The sequence below is a fragment of the Rhinolophus sinicus genome, chromosome 2 (assembly GCF_057876585.1).
Source record: "Rhinolophus sinicus isolate RSI-liver-muscle chromosome 2, RSI-T2T, whole genome shotgun sequence".
Classification (NCBI taxonomy): Eukaryota; Metazoa; Chordata; class Mammalia; order Chiroptera; family Rhinolophidae; genus Rhinolophus; species Rhinolophus sinicus.
This window is the reverse complement of record NC_142502.1, coordinates 119,696,443-119,716,446: the sequence shown is the minus strand read 5'-3', so window position 1 is coordinate 119,716,446 and position 20,004 is coordinate 119,696,443. Positions and strand designations below refer to the sequence as shown.

At 37.7% G+C, this 20,004-nt stretch overlaps 1 protein-coding gene across 4 annotated transcripts in view; it reads right to left on the bottom strand.

The window, feature by feature from the left end:
* Positions 1 to 4,548: 4,548 nt before the first annotated feature.
* The window catches only part of LOC109458236 (uncharacterized), a 136,981-nt gene continuing 121,525 nt past the window's right edge, over positions 4,549 to 20,004 (bottom strand). For all 4 annotated transcript variants that reach the window (XR_016020413.1, XR_016020421.1, XM_088795995.1 and 1 more), the window contains 2 exons: positions 10,916 to 11,002; positions 4,549 to 10,115 (listed from right to left, as the gene is read on the bottom strand). Coding sequence is in view for 2 of the 4 variants with exons in the window: in XM_088795997.1 (XP_088652123.1) it covers positions 10,074 to 10,115; positions 10,916 to 11,002 (129 nt within the window). In the remaining 2 variants the exon portion in view is untranslated. The remainder of the gene's footprint in view (positions 10,116 to 10,915; positions 11,003 to 20,004) is intronic.

Here is a 20,004-nt window from a genome sequence, read left to right as displayed (position 1 = left end):
TTCTTTCTGTTTTTTAATTGGTAAAGAAGTTTAAAATAAATTCCAACTCTAATGTCATTTGATCTCTACCTATTTAGCGTACACCTCTTTAATAATGATAATAATAAAAAAACACAGACATTTTCTTACGTAACTATGATGCCATTATCACACCCTAAAAAATTAAAAGTAAATTCCTGGTGTTGTGTACCATCCATTCCATGTTCAGATTTCCCTGAGTGTCTCAGTTTATCTTTTGTCACCTGACCTGCAATGAATCAGGATCCCAGCAAGATTTGTATATTACATGGCAGATAGTCTCTTAAATCTCTCTTAACCTAGAGCTCATCTGGATTTTTGTTGTTGTTGTTGTTGACTCTTTGAGGATCATCCAGGTCTGTTGTTCTGTAGAAATCTCTTTCCTTGGTTCATCTGTTCACTTGTTCTCAGTGTCATTTAACTTGTAGTTCTCTGTCTTTGTACTCTCTAAACTGGAAGTTCACTTAGAAGAATCTGATAGCTTCAAGTTAAACTCTGAATCTTTTGTGGTGTCTTTTTCTACAAGAATATTTCATAAGTTGTGTACTCCCTATGCATCACATCAAGAGGAACCTACTGTCTGGCTGTCCCATCCTTTAGTAATGTTCAGATAGTGACAGCCTTCTCTTTCCAATGTAAAAATCCCTACCAAACTTTCATTTATTGATTTCTTCATTGATAATCAGTGCCTGAAGTGGACACTTTATTACAGACCATAAAGCAGTGACTTTCTAATTATGTCATTGCTACTACATAACAAACTACCCCCAAACTTAATGGCTTAAAACAATAACCATTTTACATGCTCAGAGTTTCATAGATGACAGTGTGGGCAGAGCTCCGCTGGGCAGTTTGTCCTGATTATACATGTCGTACTGGCTAGGATCATTCATTCTACTGTGCTCAGCTGACAGCTGGGCTGGTGTGGTAATTTCAACAAGGTTTCATGTCTGGCTCCTCAGCTCTGCTTTATGGGGCTGCTCTTCCACATGTCTAGCTTGGGCTTTCTTATGGCATCATGGTCTCGGGGTAGTCTTACGAAACAAATGTCTTTGAAGAGGGAATGTTCCAAGTGATAAAGAAAGAAGCTGCAGATCTCCAAAGGCCCAGTCTTGGAAGTTACGTAGCATGACTTTCACCTCATTTCATTGTTCAGAACAAGTCATAAGGCCGGCCTAGACCAAAACGATTGGAAAGAGACTCTTTTGATGGGGCGGTCACAAGGTCACACAGCAAAAGAAGATGGGAGATGTTATTGGGGCCATCTCTAGACACACAATCAATCACAATCATGTGTTGGTGGATCAGGTGATGACAGCCTAATCCCTCCACAGTAAAGTTCTCATCACACTTTCATCTAATGCTTTTCTCCATTGATGACTTGTGCTTGAGTCAGATCATTCATTTTATGCTGTAAAATGGCTACATTCTAATTCAGTCAAATTTTCCACATTTTTTTGCAAAGAATTTTCCTTTATCAATTAGGGGTACTACATTTGTACACAAAACAAGCAGGATAAATGTTTAATTATTTTCCTTTAGTTGCCAGTGTTTAGACAAAGGACTTGATGTCCTAGTTAACTGGAATAGTTGACAACAAATTATTTTGTTTCATTTTGTATATGTGAGTACATTGTTTTGTTTTGATGTTTTTTGGCTCCCTCACACTTTAAGTATCATTGAAAGTTCACTTTTTCATATTTCATGTATTTCAATTAATTAGTCATCATTTTGTGATGCTCAAATTGCTCAAACTTTTGTCAGTAGTACCCATTCAGGTTGTTTAAAGCTTCCTTCTTTTCTGATGCAGCAGATGTCCTACCTCATTTGTATGTTTTCTGTCCCGAAACTGGTTCCTTTCAATGGGAAATAGTATTATGAGACCACCATCAAGGCACAAGGGATGGATAGTCATTGAATCAGCGTTGCCTTTACTTTTAGGCAGAACTAACTAGTACTTTTTTTAATGAAATATATTTGACATTTAACATTGTGTAAATTTAAGATATACAGTGCTTTACTTTAATACACATATATTGTAATGTGATTGCTGTTGTATCAATATTTATCAGATTACATAATTGTAGTACAATATTGTTCTCTATATTCATTCATTCATAGTGCATTAAATCACTATGACTTATTTACTACTCATTGCAACTTTGTACCCTTAAATATCATCAATTTTCCCCCAATCCCCATCCATAATCTTTTTAAATCATGAGTTAATACTGAAATTTTTTATTCATATTGCAGGAATTTTGCCTATCGCCTATGATTTAATATTTGTATTTTTTTTCTCTTATTCTGAAAATGTCGGCTGAAATCATACATTTGCTTTATACTACCAAATATGTAAAATAACCACAAAGTTATATTACTAGTATCACTACAAACAATAAAACTACTGAATGGAATTTAACACTGTGTTGCACATATATTTGTCCCCAGAAAATATTTTACTATGGATGCAAAGGTTAAATGATATCCTCTAAAGTTATTTAAAGTAATTCTTTTCTCTATGTGATTATGTCACCCAATAGATATAGAAAAGGTTCATTCATTTCAGAGTGTTTTGAAATTGTATATTTTTTGAATCTACAAGATACTGGCATAATTCAGAGAAGTCTCTTTCCATCTTGATCCCTCTGCCCTCGCCTTTAGGTCATGATTTGTATTTCTTTTTTGGTTTATCTCTCCAGTGTTGCTTTTTGAAAATATAAGCAAACAGGTAAATATATTTATATTGCTTTTCTTATGCAAAGGTTTGTGTTCTACATTTTGCTTTTTTCTCATGTATTGAGATGTCTCTCATTTTTTTGGCGGGTGGGCAGTTGAGGGGAGGCATATATTAGATTGGTGCAAAACTAATTGTGGTTTAAAAAGGTTAAAAATAATTGCCAAAACCACAATTATTTTTGCACCAACCTAATAAAATTTCTTTGAGTGGATGTTCTATTGTTTATTAATGGAGACACCTGGGTTGTTTCCAATCTTTTTCTAATATTAGTATGTTGCAATGAATAATTTTGTGCAGATGCCTTATTGTACTTTCTGCAGTGTATCTATGGGATAGATTCCTAGAAGTGAGATTTCTTGATCAATGGGTAAAAATCATATATAATTTTTCTAGATATTGCCTAATTTTCCTTTCTAGAGGTTGTACTAGTTTACGTTTTCACCATGAACATATGAAAGGGCCTGTTTCCTCACAATCTTACCCAAAACTTATGTTAACAAACATAAGTTTTTTTCCCAATTATGGCTAAGTGTACTCTTAATTTGCATTTCTTTCACCGTGGCACCATAAAGGAAGTTGATCATCTTTTCATGTGTTTAAGGGCCATTTCATTTTTTTTTATTTTTTTTTTGCCTGCTATTGTTTGCCCATGTTGCCATCAGATTATTCATCTTTTTCATCTCAAATTTTAGGAGCTCTTTATTATTAACAGTATTCGCTGTTTATGATACAAGTTTGCCAATATTTATCTTGAATTTGTGTATGGTTGGTTTTGCCCACATGAGTTTTGGAGATAGCACCTGATATTCTGAAGACATGCCATACTTACAGGGCCTCGTCAGGCCAAGCCCGCACACCAACAAGTTTCCCTGGAAAAGTCTGAGAAGCTGCTACTTAGACTCAGTGAAGCCAATTTAATTGATAATCAGACTCATCCCTGAGATACCTGGATCCCCATTTCATAAGCCAATCTCATCAGAAGTGTCTTGGCAGACAGAGGGCTAGGCCTGGTCTCTTTGCCTTCGATGCGATGGAAACATCTATCCTGAGAGAGCCCTCTTGTCAGGAAGCTGCTTCAGAGACCTTCTGACTGGGGCCCACTGAGGTGCCCCCACTCCTGCCAAGAGTTACTCATATCAAATGGGAGCAAGGCTGTGGTATCCAAGAAGAGAAACAGTATAGTCACGTCACCAGGCATTTTTTCTGCCTGGATCTGAGGGGACAGCCATGTTCTTCTGACTTAACAAGGGCTCAACTGGAGTGCATTTTGTTGATGGTGTTAGATTTCAGAAAAGTGGCTCACACGGTCTTCATTATTTTATATGTCCGAATACACAATCAATTCAGCATGATAAATTTTTGGTGAATGACTTACTCTAAGGCCCCAAAGACTAGTGGAAGTAGGGACCTAAGACAATGGACAGAAGGTGGTTGTCTTTTGTTTCCAAGGAAAACAAGATGGTGTTTCCATGTGATCTCAAGCACAAGGAGACTGAGAGGAATATCAAGTCATTTCACTCTAAGGTCACAGAAGGAAAAGTAAAGACAGCATTTGATAATGTCATAATCTTGTTGATTCCCCTCCTTATCACAATCCCACAGTTAAAAAACAATGATTATGTTGTAATGACTATGCATGGTGTATAAGATAGGTGCTAGATTTATCAGGGTGATCAATTCGTAAGGTATATAAATGTCTAATTACTCTGGTGTATACCTGAAATTAATACAATGCTGCATATTAACTGTAATTGAAAAATAATTTTTTAAAAGAATGATATTATAAGACATAGTTTTATATCGTTCTTTAATACTCACAAAGCACTTTCACATTCCACGCTCACAACAAGCATATTAGTGTGAGGAAAGACATGTTTAAAGACCACATTGCAAAGACCAGAAAACTGAAGCTACACAGGGTACACAAGGGCACAACTAGTAAAGGGGGGAACCGTGACCACTTAAATCCAGACTGGAGCCAGCCTCCAGGGAGTGCCACCCGTGCATTCTCAAAATGTCCCACACTTAGACCAGCTGTTGCCATTTTAAAATTCTTAATTTTTGTACAGAGGGCCCTACGTTTCATGTTGCACAGGGCCCCACGAATTAGATAGCCAGACCCACGCAGACCCTTGTTTTTATCTCCTAAGAATTAAAGTAGCAAGTCAAAACTTATTGAGACAAATTTTCTTGAACATTTTTTTTGTTTCAAATAGGATTCATAGTTAAGGTTTTGTTTAAAGACCAGATTATTGAAAACCCTAACCCCCACCAGATGAAATTGTGGCTGATTTTAGGCCCCAGACTGGATTTAGCCCTCAGCTCTGAGCCTTGAACCGATAGGTACCTAGTGACCACTTTCGATAACATTCTTTGGTGCCTAAAACACCTAGGAAGTAGTTACTGTATTATTTGAATTAGGCCAAATGCCTTTTTTTTAAAAAAAAGCAATCAAACATAGTACAAAGATTTGTTTCTAAAAAAGGAAAAAAAAAACAACAACAATGTTTCTTTTCCTGGAATTTTATTATAGTGAATATTGATTCAAGATGTAAACCATGATGTAGCGCTCTAAAATTATTTAATTTATTTATTTATTTATTTATTTATTTATCTATCTATCTATTTATTTATTTATTTATGGGGTTTTTTTGCAGAGAGATGTATATGAAAAGCCTATTTGTGTTAGTGAGATTTAATCAGCAATCCCCATGTGAGCTGGGGGCGTCCTTGCCACTTTCAAAGATACCTGACATGATGTCATTCTAGGATCACAAAAGCCTTCTCCTTAAAATGTGTCTTTAATTTTTCTCCAAAAATGTATATAGGTTGCTAACATTTGAAAATCCACAATGTAATTAATGTGAAGGATTTAGATGGCAAGGAAAAAAAAGAGAAAATGAGCAGTGATAGCTAAAGATAAAGCCCGACCAATGTATATTTGCTTATTCAAAAAACATTTTATATGCAATCCCTTATATTCTGGGCCTCTTGTAAGCACTGGGATTCAAAGAAAAATAATATAAATATAAAACATTTTCTAGTAAATATAATTGCATGGATCCTAATGACTTATGGAACATATAAAATATCCATTTTTTTCTTTGCTATCATGGGCAATAAGCTAATAAATCCTTGTAAAAATTTTAAAAGAGAGAGAAATGCCTCTTAACATCCATTATTTGGAATAACGTGATGGCTAGTTTAGCCTGTTTCTCAAACAAGTCGATTAGAGAAGATCTTTGAGATAGCCAATTTGATTTATTATTCACTTGGGAATTAACAGAGAATAGATCTTGATATAAATTCCTCTGTAGGTTTTATTATATTGACATTTCGGTGGATAGATAATATATAGAACCCCTGGGTATATTACTACCAAGGATGCTATTGATTCTATCAGCAGCATTATCCTGCAATTTTCCCTCATAACTATTTATGCAACTCTCCGTGATTTGTAATTCAGTGTAATCATTTTCTACAGCGGCTCCGATTTTCTTTCCGTGGGGTAACCAGGCTATGTACTGGAACAAGGCTTGATTTTAAGCCCAAAGCTTTGGGGTTTAGTTTTAGGATAATGGAGAGGAGATCAAAGAAGTTTTAGAGTTGGAATTAATTGTTAAGGATGAGAAGGAAACATTAGTCTTTTATTTTATTAGTTTTGTGAGGTGGATCAGAGATAAGCAGTGGCAAAGTAGGAGAACACAGATAAAATCAGAGGCGTTTCCATAAGGGTAGCATGAGAGGAAATTAGCAGGAACCTGATGCTTGAACAAAGTTGCCTCTACTTTTCCTTGATCTCGGTCCCTGCTGGCTCCTCTGGTTCCTGCTTCTGAGCACTTTGCAGGCAAGAGCAGGGTGATGGTGGCCTGGAGCAAGGTCAGGGGACAGGGACTGGTTTTTCCTTATTTAGTTGAAGGACGGCAACATCAAGGTAATTATACAAAACATGCTCATTTACTTTTCTCCATCCCCCGTGAGGAAGAAACAAACAGAAGTGGACATAGAAGGATATCGAAAACCCCAGCGTCCAGGTGCATCAGAATCAAAACAGTGTGTTCACAACCCGAGGCCTTCTTAAGGAAGCTCTGGGAAACTGGAAATGAACACTTTGATGGGGGCTGCTCAATTGAGGATCACGAAAATCCAGGAACTGTAGCTCAGAATATTGCTGGAACTTCGTCTCCAAGCTCAGTCACAGAATCATGAGTCAGTATACTTAATGCAGTCAAATGAGGTGACCTTGTTTTCCTACAGCTTGAAATTGTCCAACAGCGGTAGCTCCTCCCCCACAACCTTGGGCCAGCCCCAGTTCATGTATGAGAAGTGACCTCAGCCAGGGCTCTCATATGCCTGCCCATTTTATATCGTGCCTCCATGGACAGACTTTGTGGCACAGTCTCGTGGGTGATGTTATTTTACTTCCCCTCCACATCCCTGCTAGAACAGAGAGGCAAGATCCCCTTAGCGTGCGCTTTCTTAATCTAGGAAATTCAAGGATCCTCTTGCCTTGTAATACACAAGCTGTCTCATTCATAAAGTCTTGTCCTGGAAAATGCTTCATTCATTCCTGCGGTAGACCCACAGTTGGGAAAGCAAGGGCATTCAAAACCTTGGGAGCTGGAAGACAATGGTGGAGTGCTTGGCAGCAGCTTCCCGGCTGCTTTAGCAACATTCTTGGACGCCAGGGAGAGGATAAAACGCTGCAGCTCTTTACTTGTCTCTAGAGCAAAAGAGTCTTTTGCCTACAGTATAGATGCCAAATCCTCAGGACCTGAGCAAGGAAGTTACGTGCCTCGCCGTGGACTGGCATGAAGTCGTGTACTCCAAGACAGCAAGGCATTTTGCTTGAAAGCGTTTGTTGTTGAAAGAGAAACCGAGAACTGTGGGATTTTGTTGTCATTCAGGGCTGAGCTGGTTTCCTCTCCCACTGAACATTACACAGAATGCCCACCATGCACTCCCAGGCCGGGCCACTGAGCCAGGCTGGCCTTCTCTGTCACCAAAGGCACAAGCTTCCGTTTGAGAATCTAATCACAGGCAACTTAAATCTTCCCACCGTTACTCACATCAGTAATTGCAAAATAATAAACACGACAAAATTCAGATTAATAGGGCATCCGGTGTAACTCCTTTTGCGGAGAGAGCCCTCTGGAATCCCAAGCATAATAGGTCTGTGTTTATTTCTCCACCAGCAGCATAATGTGACTGATTTACAAGAGTTTAACTCAAGTGTTAATCTGACAGTGACGAAGAGCTCCTCGCTGGCACAGTCACTTACACTATCATATTAGTTGCCTCCTCTATTAAAGCAGTGTGGTCGATAATTGCAATGCTTTTATGTCTAGTGGTTCTGACAAGCCTCTCTTCAAGTCACATATGGGCGGTCTAGCTCTCCGCTCAGCCCAACAGTGGCAAATAATTTAAACTGAGAAAAGTATTGTTCTCCACGTATTGTGGAACAAGGGCAGTTCAAGGAAAGTGAGACTGTGCATGGCTACCTGCTGGCGTGTAGTAAAATAAGATGGACATGATACCAGGCTGGGAGTACAATTAAATCTATTTTGCACCAATGTGTTGCTGGACAGATGAGTTTCCACATGGCAGAGCTTTATGATCTTTAAGGTAGACTGAACAAATAGATTGGTGTGGAGCGCACTGAAGTTACCAAGGATGAGAAAGCAGGCAGTAGTACATTTGAACTGCAGGTTTCTCATATGCTCTGCGTCATGCTGAGTTTTTATAGCTCCTGGCTTTCAAAAAGCCCGTTTCAAAGAGGTTTGCGCTAGACTGGGCACGCAGTTTTGCTCTGCAGATATTGTCGCTACCGATTTAGTGGAATGCAATTAGGAAGCCTAAATTAAGTGGTAATGGAGAACCAGCTCTTGAAACTGGGGTTTCCACGGCAACCACTGCTTACAATACAGCCTTCAGTTAGTTTTCCCACTTTATCTGCAAAATGCACAATTGAGCTTTAAAACAGCTCAGCGCTGAAAAACGCACTGTAAACAACTGTTTGCAATGAGAGTTTTACATTCTCTTTAAATACAACAAACTATCACAGAAAATTCACTAGTCCCGCTAATAAAGCAAAATCTGAGTTGCCAATCAGTGAGTGATTTTTAAATTTATTATTCCTTTCCCATTTGGGGGTTTATTTTTAAGGGAAGATGTCACGAGTCATTAGGTCTCTTAACTTTGGTCATTCTTGCTCCATTTTCATCTCCCCTGACAATCTGTATATCCCAACACTCCCCTGCTCAAACGCATTTTCATGTCAGCAAACACAGAGCTAGTTGTTGTAAATAAATATGCAGTGTGCTCCTTTCCGAGTTTCTTTTCGTATTTTGATAACACTTTACAGATTTTTCTTATACATTCTCTTTGTATCATGTAGCCTGGCAAGCTTTCATATTTACTGACTTGTATGTATCCTTTCCCCAGATTACTACTCTTTGAGTCTCTTAAAGTTCATATTCCATTCCTTGATACATTCAATGGTTGACCAGCTAGGAACTTTCGTGCCAACATATGCAGCTAAGACAGAGTTCAAAGACAATATCAAAATTGGTGTAGTTTTAAGTACAGAGTTGTTTAAAAATAACCAGGGAGAATTTGTACTGTTATAAAATTCATTCTCTTTCATGGTAGGAAATCCAGATTTCAGTATTACAGGGTCGTCACTTTTGTTTTGGTGCCTCAGGAATACACACACAATCACATACAGTTATATGTGTGTATGCATTTTTTCGGTAGAAAAAAAAATCAAATTGGGTTCTGCAAAGAGAAGAGGTTGGAATCAAATTCGGGGTCTCTTAGCTATAACACTCCGTCTAATTGCCAGTGCTAATAGGGTGAGCACTGGAACATGTCCAGACAGACTCGGGCAACTGGTGAAAACTCATGAACCCTCAGCCACACAGAAGGTAACGCTGCCCAGCAGTTCATTTTCTTTCAAGGTTGTCCTATTAGACGTGTGCTATTTTTACTGTGAGAACATGCAAAGACAGAGGGGCAAGAAGCATGTGGGTACCGTTACAGTACCTCCCACTTATGTGGCCTTTGGAGAGAAAACGAGGTTCTCGTGTCACTGGTCCTGTCTGAACCTCTATTTGATGTGTTTGCTGCAGAGTCGGTGTGCCAGGTGGGGAACATGTTTTCCCCAGTGAACCAGGGCCTTCATCAGTATGACCTGGCTACTTCAATTCTGATTCATTGCAATGTCTTCAGTTTTGACAAAACGCAGATTTCAGTGGTGCCGTTGCTCTGTGGAAAATTCTTTTTTTTTTTTTTTTCTCACCAGTCAGGGTTACTGTCAAAGTAGCTTCAACAATTTTCCCATTTTGAGAATATAAATCTTGAAGAAAACGAAAGGATCACAAAAAAATTAGGGCTATTTTAATAAGGCTCGGGGTATTTTTAAAAAGGTCTTTGTTGCTTATCTTGACACTATTGTAAACTCAACCAAAGCTTTACTGCAGCTCTTCATTATGAAAATAACATCTGGGAACTTAAATCTTTAAGAATTTAAACTTGTAGGAATTGCATGCATCCCGTAGTTCAGTAATCGATAAACTTGAGAGATATTATCCAATCGAATCCTGACTACTGAGGACACATGCTCTGTCTGTCCCGTACTTTAAAATAAAATGTGAAGTCTGAATTTAAATCTTCTATGGGAAAAAGCCTGCAGTAGGAATGTGCTCATAACTTTTATTCAGCATCTTATTTCAACATTGCTGACATTCTCTCCAAAATACACAAGGGCACACTGAAATTATCCCACTCTGGCAATAATGTGCATATTAATAATGTATGCATTCCATTCCATTTTACCAATCTTTGGAGTTAGAAAACGTTCTTACACCAGAGAAAGTTCTAGTGTAAGGATATATCTTAGCATATTCTAAAACTAAAGTTTTTGAAAACTCAATTTTTAGGTTAAACATATGTTCAATGATTTGCCCTCTCCAGAGAGCAGATTTTAATTTGGCCATGGATAGTAGGGAGGATGCATCACAGAGGCCACGTGGGGTCAGAGCTAGGTCCTATGGCATTTTGCTGTGGAGATCTCCTCCTAATTGTACAAAGAAATCCACACACCAGGCGGTCAGAGTGCCAGGGACCACCAGGGACAGACTTCCACCAAGTGCCTACCTGTGCGTGCGTGCCCCACCTTCTCTTCACAGAACAGTGACCACTCCACTCAACTCCGATCCATTTCTGGCCTGGGCAAGCCCTGCCCTAAAAAGAAAGAAATGTATCATTTCCAGATTCTTATAAAGTTACAAGTATCCCCTTAACTCTTTCACTTTCCTTCTTTTTCTACTTCAACTTTAATTTCAGGTATCTTCTCTATAACAACACAGATGTCCCATTCTGGATAGAATAAAAAGAAAATTCACTTGGGGAATAAGGTACAAGTTTATTGCTTTATAGTGCATTTTAACAATTCAAAGTCAACCTGAATAATAGGAATATTATTAATCCATCTCCACTTTTCTACTTTGTCACAACTTAACATTTTGGTTTCAATTGTTGTTATTTGAATTATAGCAATGAATATTCCGTGTTTTATGATGAGGGCAGCACGTCTGAACGAACGTGTGCTGGGAAAGTTCTACTGGATCTTTGTGGTTTGTTTCTCTTTTGAGGATTAACTGTTAATACATGTTTCATCTTTTAATGAGTATAGTAAGTGTTGAATTTTTTTTCTCAAGGAAGGTATGATTAAATTACTGTGTCAAATTATTGTATTTCATTCTGTCTCCAGTGGGGAGAGGGGGAGTTGGAAATGGATATGGGTGTTTTTTTTAAGCAATGTTAGTTTTAAACATTTATGGAGCCCAAAGTTTAAAGTGGATTAAAACGCTGTCTGCCATGAATTTTCAAAATTGAAATAAATATGGTCGGTAAAAGAAGATAATCTGTTATGATTCCACGGAAATGCCTTTGTAGTCCCTTTCTTTCAGGTGAAGTAAACATCTTTAAAGTAAGTACAATAAATATGTTCCTAAGCAGGGTGTATTGTAATTGTAATTAGTTCTTCCTCCTTTGCGAGGTGGCATGCATCAGATTATGTCTAATTACTCCCAAGCAGTTTGCCGGTTGCCTATTTTTGTGAAAAGTCTCACAATACATCTTTACAACCATAAAGACACTCATTTGCTTATATTGAGGCCTTTATGGGCCACTTGCCTTCTTTTTACTTGACAGGAAAAATGAAAGGTGAGCACCGTCACAGATCTGCCTTTAAACCCAGCAATCTATTTATACTAAGCAATCAAAGCCAATAGGCTGGCTGATGATACTCTCTAATAAATTTTTGCATTTATAGACTTTTACTTGCCTGGGTAGCTAGTAATGCTCCAGAAATTGACTATTTATGAGGTTCTTGTCACTATTTAAAATATCTAATTACTTTATCTCCACAGATTTGGATTTGGTTTGCTGGATGCAAAGTGACAAATGAAGGAAGCCCCCTAACTGAACAGACTGTCCCAGGACACAAAGTGGTATTGATAGCAAATCTGATCTGAATGAATTTCACCATATTCAATTTCAACGGAATTTCAGAGCTCAGAAACGAAGATTCAAGTGAGTTTTCTGCACTTCAAAAGTTTCTTTTACTAAAGTCTTTATGCCCTATAGAATGTTCTCTGAACATGTAGCTTTGCTTAAAACACATGGACATTTATAAATCTCTTTTCCATAGATATAACATATCCTATCGTTTTTATTTTGTTTAGCATATAATGGTGTGTGACTTGAAATTCTATCGATAATCTTTTGCTGAGTATACAAGTTAACACAACTAAAAACTAAATTAAAATCAAAACCAGAATGGTAGATCCAAAGGACTAATCTTCAAGAAAAAAATAAAAAATAAAAAAACCATAATCTTAGAATAATAATCTCATAGAAGTTACACATAACTCTGTGCATGCAGTTGTCTAATTTAACAGTTCTGGATATAAATAGATTAAACAGAGATATGTCTATTCATAACTAAATAATGTTTCAATATCTTTTAGTGCCTTTAGACAAGCCTTGTTGTTAGAACAGCATATGCTAAAAAAATAAAATAAAATAAAAAATTGGACACACCAATATTCTAAACTGATGGCCAGATAATAGGTACTTTGACTCTGAGTCATAACTTTGACATTGATTTATAAAGCTCGAACAATTTTGGGATGAGTCAAACAAATTGTGCTTCTGTCTTAATTAAAAATAGCTCCATTGATCTCTCAACCTGACCACACCTGCCTTTGGTGAAAATTTTGTTCTTGCTAAAACTACACAGACAAATTCCTTAAGTGACATCTCCTGAAATATCATGTCAGGCTAAGCCAGTTTTGTCCTTATGAAAATACCAAGTCTGTGCTAATCATGTATCCTCCTTGTTGCACTGTGTCATATACAGATGTACCGCTTCTCCAGAGCACAATTATTTATAAAACTGCAGTTTCTTTGCATATGATCAGCACTTTATAAGTATTCTCTGCATTTAATTTAAAGGAACTGAATTTAAAGAGTTTAATAATAATCACTGACATATTTTGCTATCTCATTATTTGCTAAAGTAACTGTCTCCCGACCATTCTGTAAGTCCTTTGAGAACAGGAATTCTGTCTTCTGTCTGATCACCAAAATCTAAAAGAGCACCTACGGTCATGGTGCTGGGGGGAAATTTGCAGAATGTACGCATGCGTGGAGGGCACGTACCACGTGCCCATTCAGTTCCTAGCCCAGTTCCTACCAGCAGTAGAATGGGATGTTTTTCATTATGCTAGACCATTGCATCAGGCAGATGAAACTATGATAAGTTGACAATGAATCACTTTAAGAGCCAAATATAACTTTTGGACAGCCCTATGGGAATAAATGTCATTTTTAAAGAACATGTTTAGCCTTTAGAAGCAAATCGGACAAGTTCAAATCTTCTCTCCAGCCCATTCTAACTCCATGATCCAGAGAAAGCTACTCACCCATGCAAGTCCTCTGTTCTCTCTTCTTAAGCAAAGAAAATAAAATTCTCTTCAGAGTTGAATGTGAACATTAAATAAGAATGAACATGGACAATGCTTGGAAGATTATAAGCTCTATCTATGGTTTAATTTTTTTCTCCTCTCCTGATTTTCAATGACTGTAATCCCTAATTTTTATACTTAGAAATCAAGACCCTTGGATTTCACCAAAATGGTTCATTTCTGTTTGTAATATTTTAAGTCTTTGTGTGTTTTTTTTTCAATTATTGGATTTAATTATTGCTTCAGGATTAATTATTTCAGGATTATTTTTTGTCCTTTATTTTTATCTCTTTTTTCTTGTGCTCTCATTTCCACAATGATACTTCCTAAATCTTAGCATCTGGTAATAACCTATAAATTTGGATAACTTTTAAGACACAAAATGGAACATAAAGATTTGCTTTGTTCATCACCCATCTTCACATCATTTAGAAGAATGGAATTTTGATTTTTGTATCATTTAACCTTTTTAAATACTTAACCTTTTTCCCATAGCTTTTTCTATGGAATCAGCCCCAACATCTGATTAATTGCCTATGAAAAGTATAAGTTACTAAAATTTTGTGTGTTTTTTTAGAAATATTTTAGGAGGGCAGGAATTTTGTCTCCCGAGCATCTAGAACAATGCCTGACACACAATAGGCACTCAATAAACGTGTGTTGAATGAAAGCTGAGCAGACATAAAAAGACATCTGATAACATTTTAAAAATTAAATGATGATTATCTGTTACTTCATCATGCAAAGTATATTTTCAGCATCTAAAAAACATAACTAAAACTTCAAACTCAAGTTCTGGAATTTCACAGAAAAGTTTTAAAAAGCCCAGTGTCAAGTCATATGGATATATTTAAAGCCCTTATATGACCATAACAATATGCTGGGGTAGAGCAATCATGATGTATCATCTGTTTAACTCCACACGTTACATAATAATAGCAAACTTCTATGAGCTCAGTGCATTATGAATGTTGCCTCTTTTAATCCACGTCACAGTCCTGATTATTTCACAGTCCCATTGCACCGACGAGTAAACCAAGATGGAAAGATTCAGTAACTTGTCCAAGGAAAAAGTTGGCCATCCTTTGAAACCTGGCAGTCAGATTCCATGATCCATGTGATACACTGGGTGCCTCCCAGCCAAACAATAATAATAGTAATAAATGTCTCTGCTTATTTCCTTCTCTTCATTGTATGAGACTACAATTGTGTAGACCACACCTATATGTTTTGTGTTAGTATTAGAATACTAACCTGTTCACAGCCTCTTCTGCCTCTCCTAAGCCCCCTCTCCCTCCGTCTTTGTTACCTTGATTATTCCACCAGCCTAAGACACCCTCAGCAACCTTCTTCTCTTCTAGGGCTGCCATCAACCACTGTCATACACCTCCCAACACCTGCCCCAAAGCACTTTCTCCTTTGTAACTCACCCCAATATTCACAGCTCCTCGTTGGAGGAACACTGCTATACTCTTTCTCCCATGTCTCTAAAATAATCATACTATTATTTACATTTGGCATGTGTTTTTTTTCTATTCACTTTCTTGAACTATTTTTTTGCTTCTTTGGGGGGAATACAAAGCTTTAAAATTAATAAAATTCGTAATTTTTTGAGGAACCTCCACACCGCCTTCCATAACGGCTGCACCAGTCTGCATTCCCACCAACAGTGTATGAGGGTTCCTTTTTCTCCACAGCCTCTCCAACATTTGTTACTATTTGTCTTGTTGATGAAAGCCATTCTGACTGGGGTGAGGTGATATCTCATTGTGGTTTTTATTTGCATTTCTCTGATGATTAGTGATGTTGAGCATTTTTTCATATGTCTATTTGCCATTTGTATGTCCTCTTTGGAGAAATGTCTCTTCAAGTCCTCTGCCCATTTTTCAATTGGGTTGTTTGTTTTTTTGTTGTTGAGTTGCATGAGTTCCTTGTATATTCTGGATAATAGCCCCTTATCGGAGGCACTGTTTGCAAAAATCTTCTCCCATTCAGTTGGTGGCCTCTTTATTTTGTCAATGGTTTCTTTTGCTGTGCAGAAGCTTTTAAGTTTCATATAGTCCCATTCGTTTATTTTAGCTTTTACTTCCATTGCCTTTGGAGTCAAATTCATAAAATGCTCTTTGAACCCAAGGTCCATAAGTTTAGTACCTATGTTTTCTTCTATGCAGTTTATTGTGTCAGGTCTTATTGCCATATGACCCAGCAATCCCTCTCCTGGGTATCTACCCAAAAAATCTGAAAACATTTAGAGATAAAGACACATGTGCTCCAATGTTCATTGCAGCTTTGTTTAAGGTGGCCAAGACATGGAAACAACCAAAATGTCCTTCGATAGATGAATGGATGAAGAAGTTGTGGTATATATACACAATGGAATACTATTCGGCGGTAAGAAAATATGATATAGGAACATTTGTGACAACATGGATGGATCTTGAGAGTGTAATGCTGAGCGAAATAAGTCAGACAGAAAAAGCAGAGAAACATGTGATTTCACTGATATGTGGTATATAAACCAAAAACAACAAAAGAACAAGACAAACAAATGAGAAACAGAAACTCATAGACACAGATAATAGTTTAGTGGTTACCAGAGGGTAAGGGGGGTGGGGAGTGGGGGGTGGGAGATGAGGGTAAGGGGGATCGAATATATGGTGATGGAAGGAGAACTGACTCTGGGTGATGAACACACAATGGGATTTATAGATGATGTAATACAGAATTGTACACCTGAAATCTATGTAATTTTACTAACAATTGTCACCTCAATAAATTTAATTTAAAAAAATTAATAAAATTATGTTAGATTGCTTTGCTTTCTGAAACCTTGTCTGAAAATTGAAATCCTATTTAATGAGTTATCTAACCTATACCAATGCATTTCAGGAAATGAAATGCTATCCCCATTTTCCTAACTTTATTTCAAAGAAGACTCTGTATGACACATCAAGATGCTTATCCTCTGATTCCATTATGCAAACGTGACAAAGTAGGTTACCAAATAAGGTCTTCAGTGCTACACACAATGTTTTTGTCCTTTCACCCATCCACCCTTTCCCTTCAAAGAATTTCATCCTTCATATATTAATCCACACTTTTTCCAATACAGAAATTGCTTCCTTCAGATTTAAGCCATGACTACTCACAATCTATTTGTAACTTAGGCTTTTCAACAAGACAGTATGCTCATTGGAGACCAGAAAGCATCCTTCCTCTCCATTGCCACTTAGTAGCATCTAAACACTAGCAAAATTGGTAGGTAAAATTGTCAAGGAATTTTAACTATGCAGAAAGATTTCTCTTCTGATTGCTTAGTGACTAGAAGAGATCATCAAAGATGATGTGGGCAATGTTTGCGCCTCTCTGAACCAGGAAAATGTGTTATCCCTGTTCTCCCTCAACTCATGCATTCAGTCTCCATTTACTGCTCTACGTGCCAGAAATTGTGCTGGGCACAGTTGACATGGGAAACCAGACACGTGCACACATAAGTAGGGTTCAAAGTAATAAGAATAATAGTCAGAGCAAATGTAAAATGTTATCGGAGCAGGGGTAAGAGAATGACACACACTGCTAATGAAACTCTGGAAAGGTTTTTTTGCAGGAATTCTTTTACATGACAGTTTTCCGGTTGACAGAGAGGTGGAGAGACATGACACCAAGAAAAAGTAGCATGCAAAAAGGGTTGGAGGGATAAATATCTGGAGTATTCAGGGAAGAGCAAGAAGCTTGGTGTAGCTGAAAACATGTAAGTGTGGGAAATAAAAGGCAAATCAAACGCTTCTAAAGAGAGACACAGGTAAAGCATTTATTTGTTCAAGTAACAAATACTTCCTGAGCTAGGCCTGTAACAGATCTTTAGTAAGTGAGCAGACTTGACCCCAGCCCTCAGGGAACTTGCAGCCTCGTGGAGAAATCAGGCTTTAAAGAAATCATTGACCGCTGACCAGAGTTTGGTGTTCTGAATAGCATTTTCATGCCCTGTTATTTTAAGGCTTCATGGTGCAAGAAAAATAAAGCCTCGAATTTTCCAAATGAAAACAAAAAATTATCACAATCCTGCTTGCCAGATTTTTAGTGTTATATAGTTTTCAAAACATGGAATTTTCTTTGCCACTTGACATGATAGCAACAACAAAACCAATAAAATAGTAAGAAATTAGTGTAATGAAGAATTGTTTATCACCTAAATGAAGAAAGATGCAAGTTTACTGCATGGCTTTAAAAAGAGATACCATCACCCATCACCTTCAAGAATCCTAGCAGTACTAGTGTTTTCACCCTAAATCTTGTGCCAGTTACTCTGTTGAGAGTTTTGCTTGTCCTCGCTCATTAATCCTCACCACAAACCTTTTAGTAGCTGCAATATTTCTCTTCGTGTTACAGATGAAGAAACTGAGAATTAGAGAGGAAAGAGAAATTCCCACATTTTTCAGCAAATATTAGATACTGGCTCTGAGCTAACATCAATTCCTGGGAACCAGAATACCGCTGTGGTCCACCAGTCAAGTGAAGAGTTAGAAAGATGAGGTGTGAGATCCATGAACTCATCCTGCGGTTGGCGCCTCCTTCCCAAGTGTGCAGCTGGAATATATGTGCTTGGAAATTGAGCCATAGCTTCAGGAAGGGCCAAGTGGAAAACTTTGAAATTGTATTTCCATACCATATCTTCATACAAAATAGTAGACCAACAGCAATACCATACATCACAGGTGGAATCATTGAGATAAGGACCACCGTCAAAGACATAAAAGAGTCCAGAAAATTGACTCTTCTCAACCCCATTGAACTCAACCATTTAGTCTATGCAAAAAGAAAAACGGGTCTTGAAAATTGCTGGATTTTCCAAAATTTAATCGGATGGTGATATTAAATGTCCTTGCTGTTCCTAAAGTAATCTCATAATTGAAGCAAATATTATTTTTAAACGTTTTAGGTAATCTCATTATTGAAGAAAAAAGACACAGATCCCGGTACCTGGTATACATCTTTCAATCTGACAAATTTTTTCTTTCCCAATAATCATAATTCACTAGATGTAATTTACTTTCACTTGAAAGAAGTACACCACACCCTCTTATCTCAGGGTTATGTCAATTTTCTCATTCTGTCATAATTTATTCCTCAGAGACCTTGATCACCTCACATTGCATAAGGCAGAATGTTGGTAACAATTACCCTAAATCTCTTGGTGAGACACAGGAGTGCCAGAGTCAGAGATAAAAAGTCAAAGTCTTGCTCCTACATCGAAAGTTCAGCAGTTGCAGTTGTCTGGGACATATCAGAAGAGCCTCTTCAAAGTGCAAGAAGATGTGCTGAGTCATGAACCCAACTAAGGAAGTATCCTCTTTGAACTTTGAAGGCAATATGTACTACATTCATTTGTGCTGTTTCTATCCAGTTACCAAATAAACCACAAGGGCACCACCTTTTAGGGAGACCCAGGAAAAGAGAACGCTCTCCAGATGGTCCAGGTAGCTGCAGACATTTGGACCTTGAAATACTGCAGATTTAGCTGTGCTGAAGGTGTCTGAGGCAGGGCTGATACTGCGCAGAGCCTAAGAGCAAAGTAACACTCTAAGCTCATAGGCTTTTGAAGCAAAGTTATGTTCCCAAGAGCATAATTATTCTCCTTGTGAGAATAATTGGATTACTTCTGGATCTGGGTAGACTGAATACCAGGGACAAGTAAAACCATGTGCCCTGAGTTGACCACCCATCACTTGGTGTTACCTGAGTCACCAAGCCACAAAGATGGATGCGCCCAGCACTCAGGCAGGTCAGGTTCAAGCATCACGGGGAGTTCTTTACAGATAGCCAGCCTGAAAAGAAAAAAGAACACTGCAGCCTGGGTTATAGACTGTTCTGCGGGATAATGCTGGTAACAGTCACGAGTGGGCTTTTCACCATTACAACAGCACACTCTGAAAGACAAGAGTAAAAGGAAACGCTATTTGGCAGAACTTCAAGCAGCACATCTGGGGTGTTGTTGTTGTTGTTGTTGTTGTTGTTGTTTTACTTGTCTAGACAGAAAGATAGTCAGACATACACATCTATACTGATTCATAGGAGATAATTAATGGTTTAGCTATATGGTAAAAAAGTTTGGAAAAACCGAGACTGAAGGATCAGTGACAAGGACACTTGGAGAATGGCTATATGAGTGCATGTATTAGAATGGACTCAGTGGGCTGTGGATGCTCATCTAAA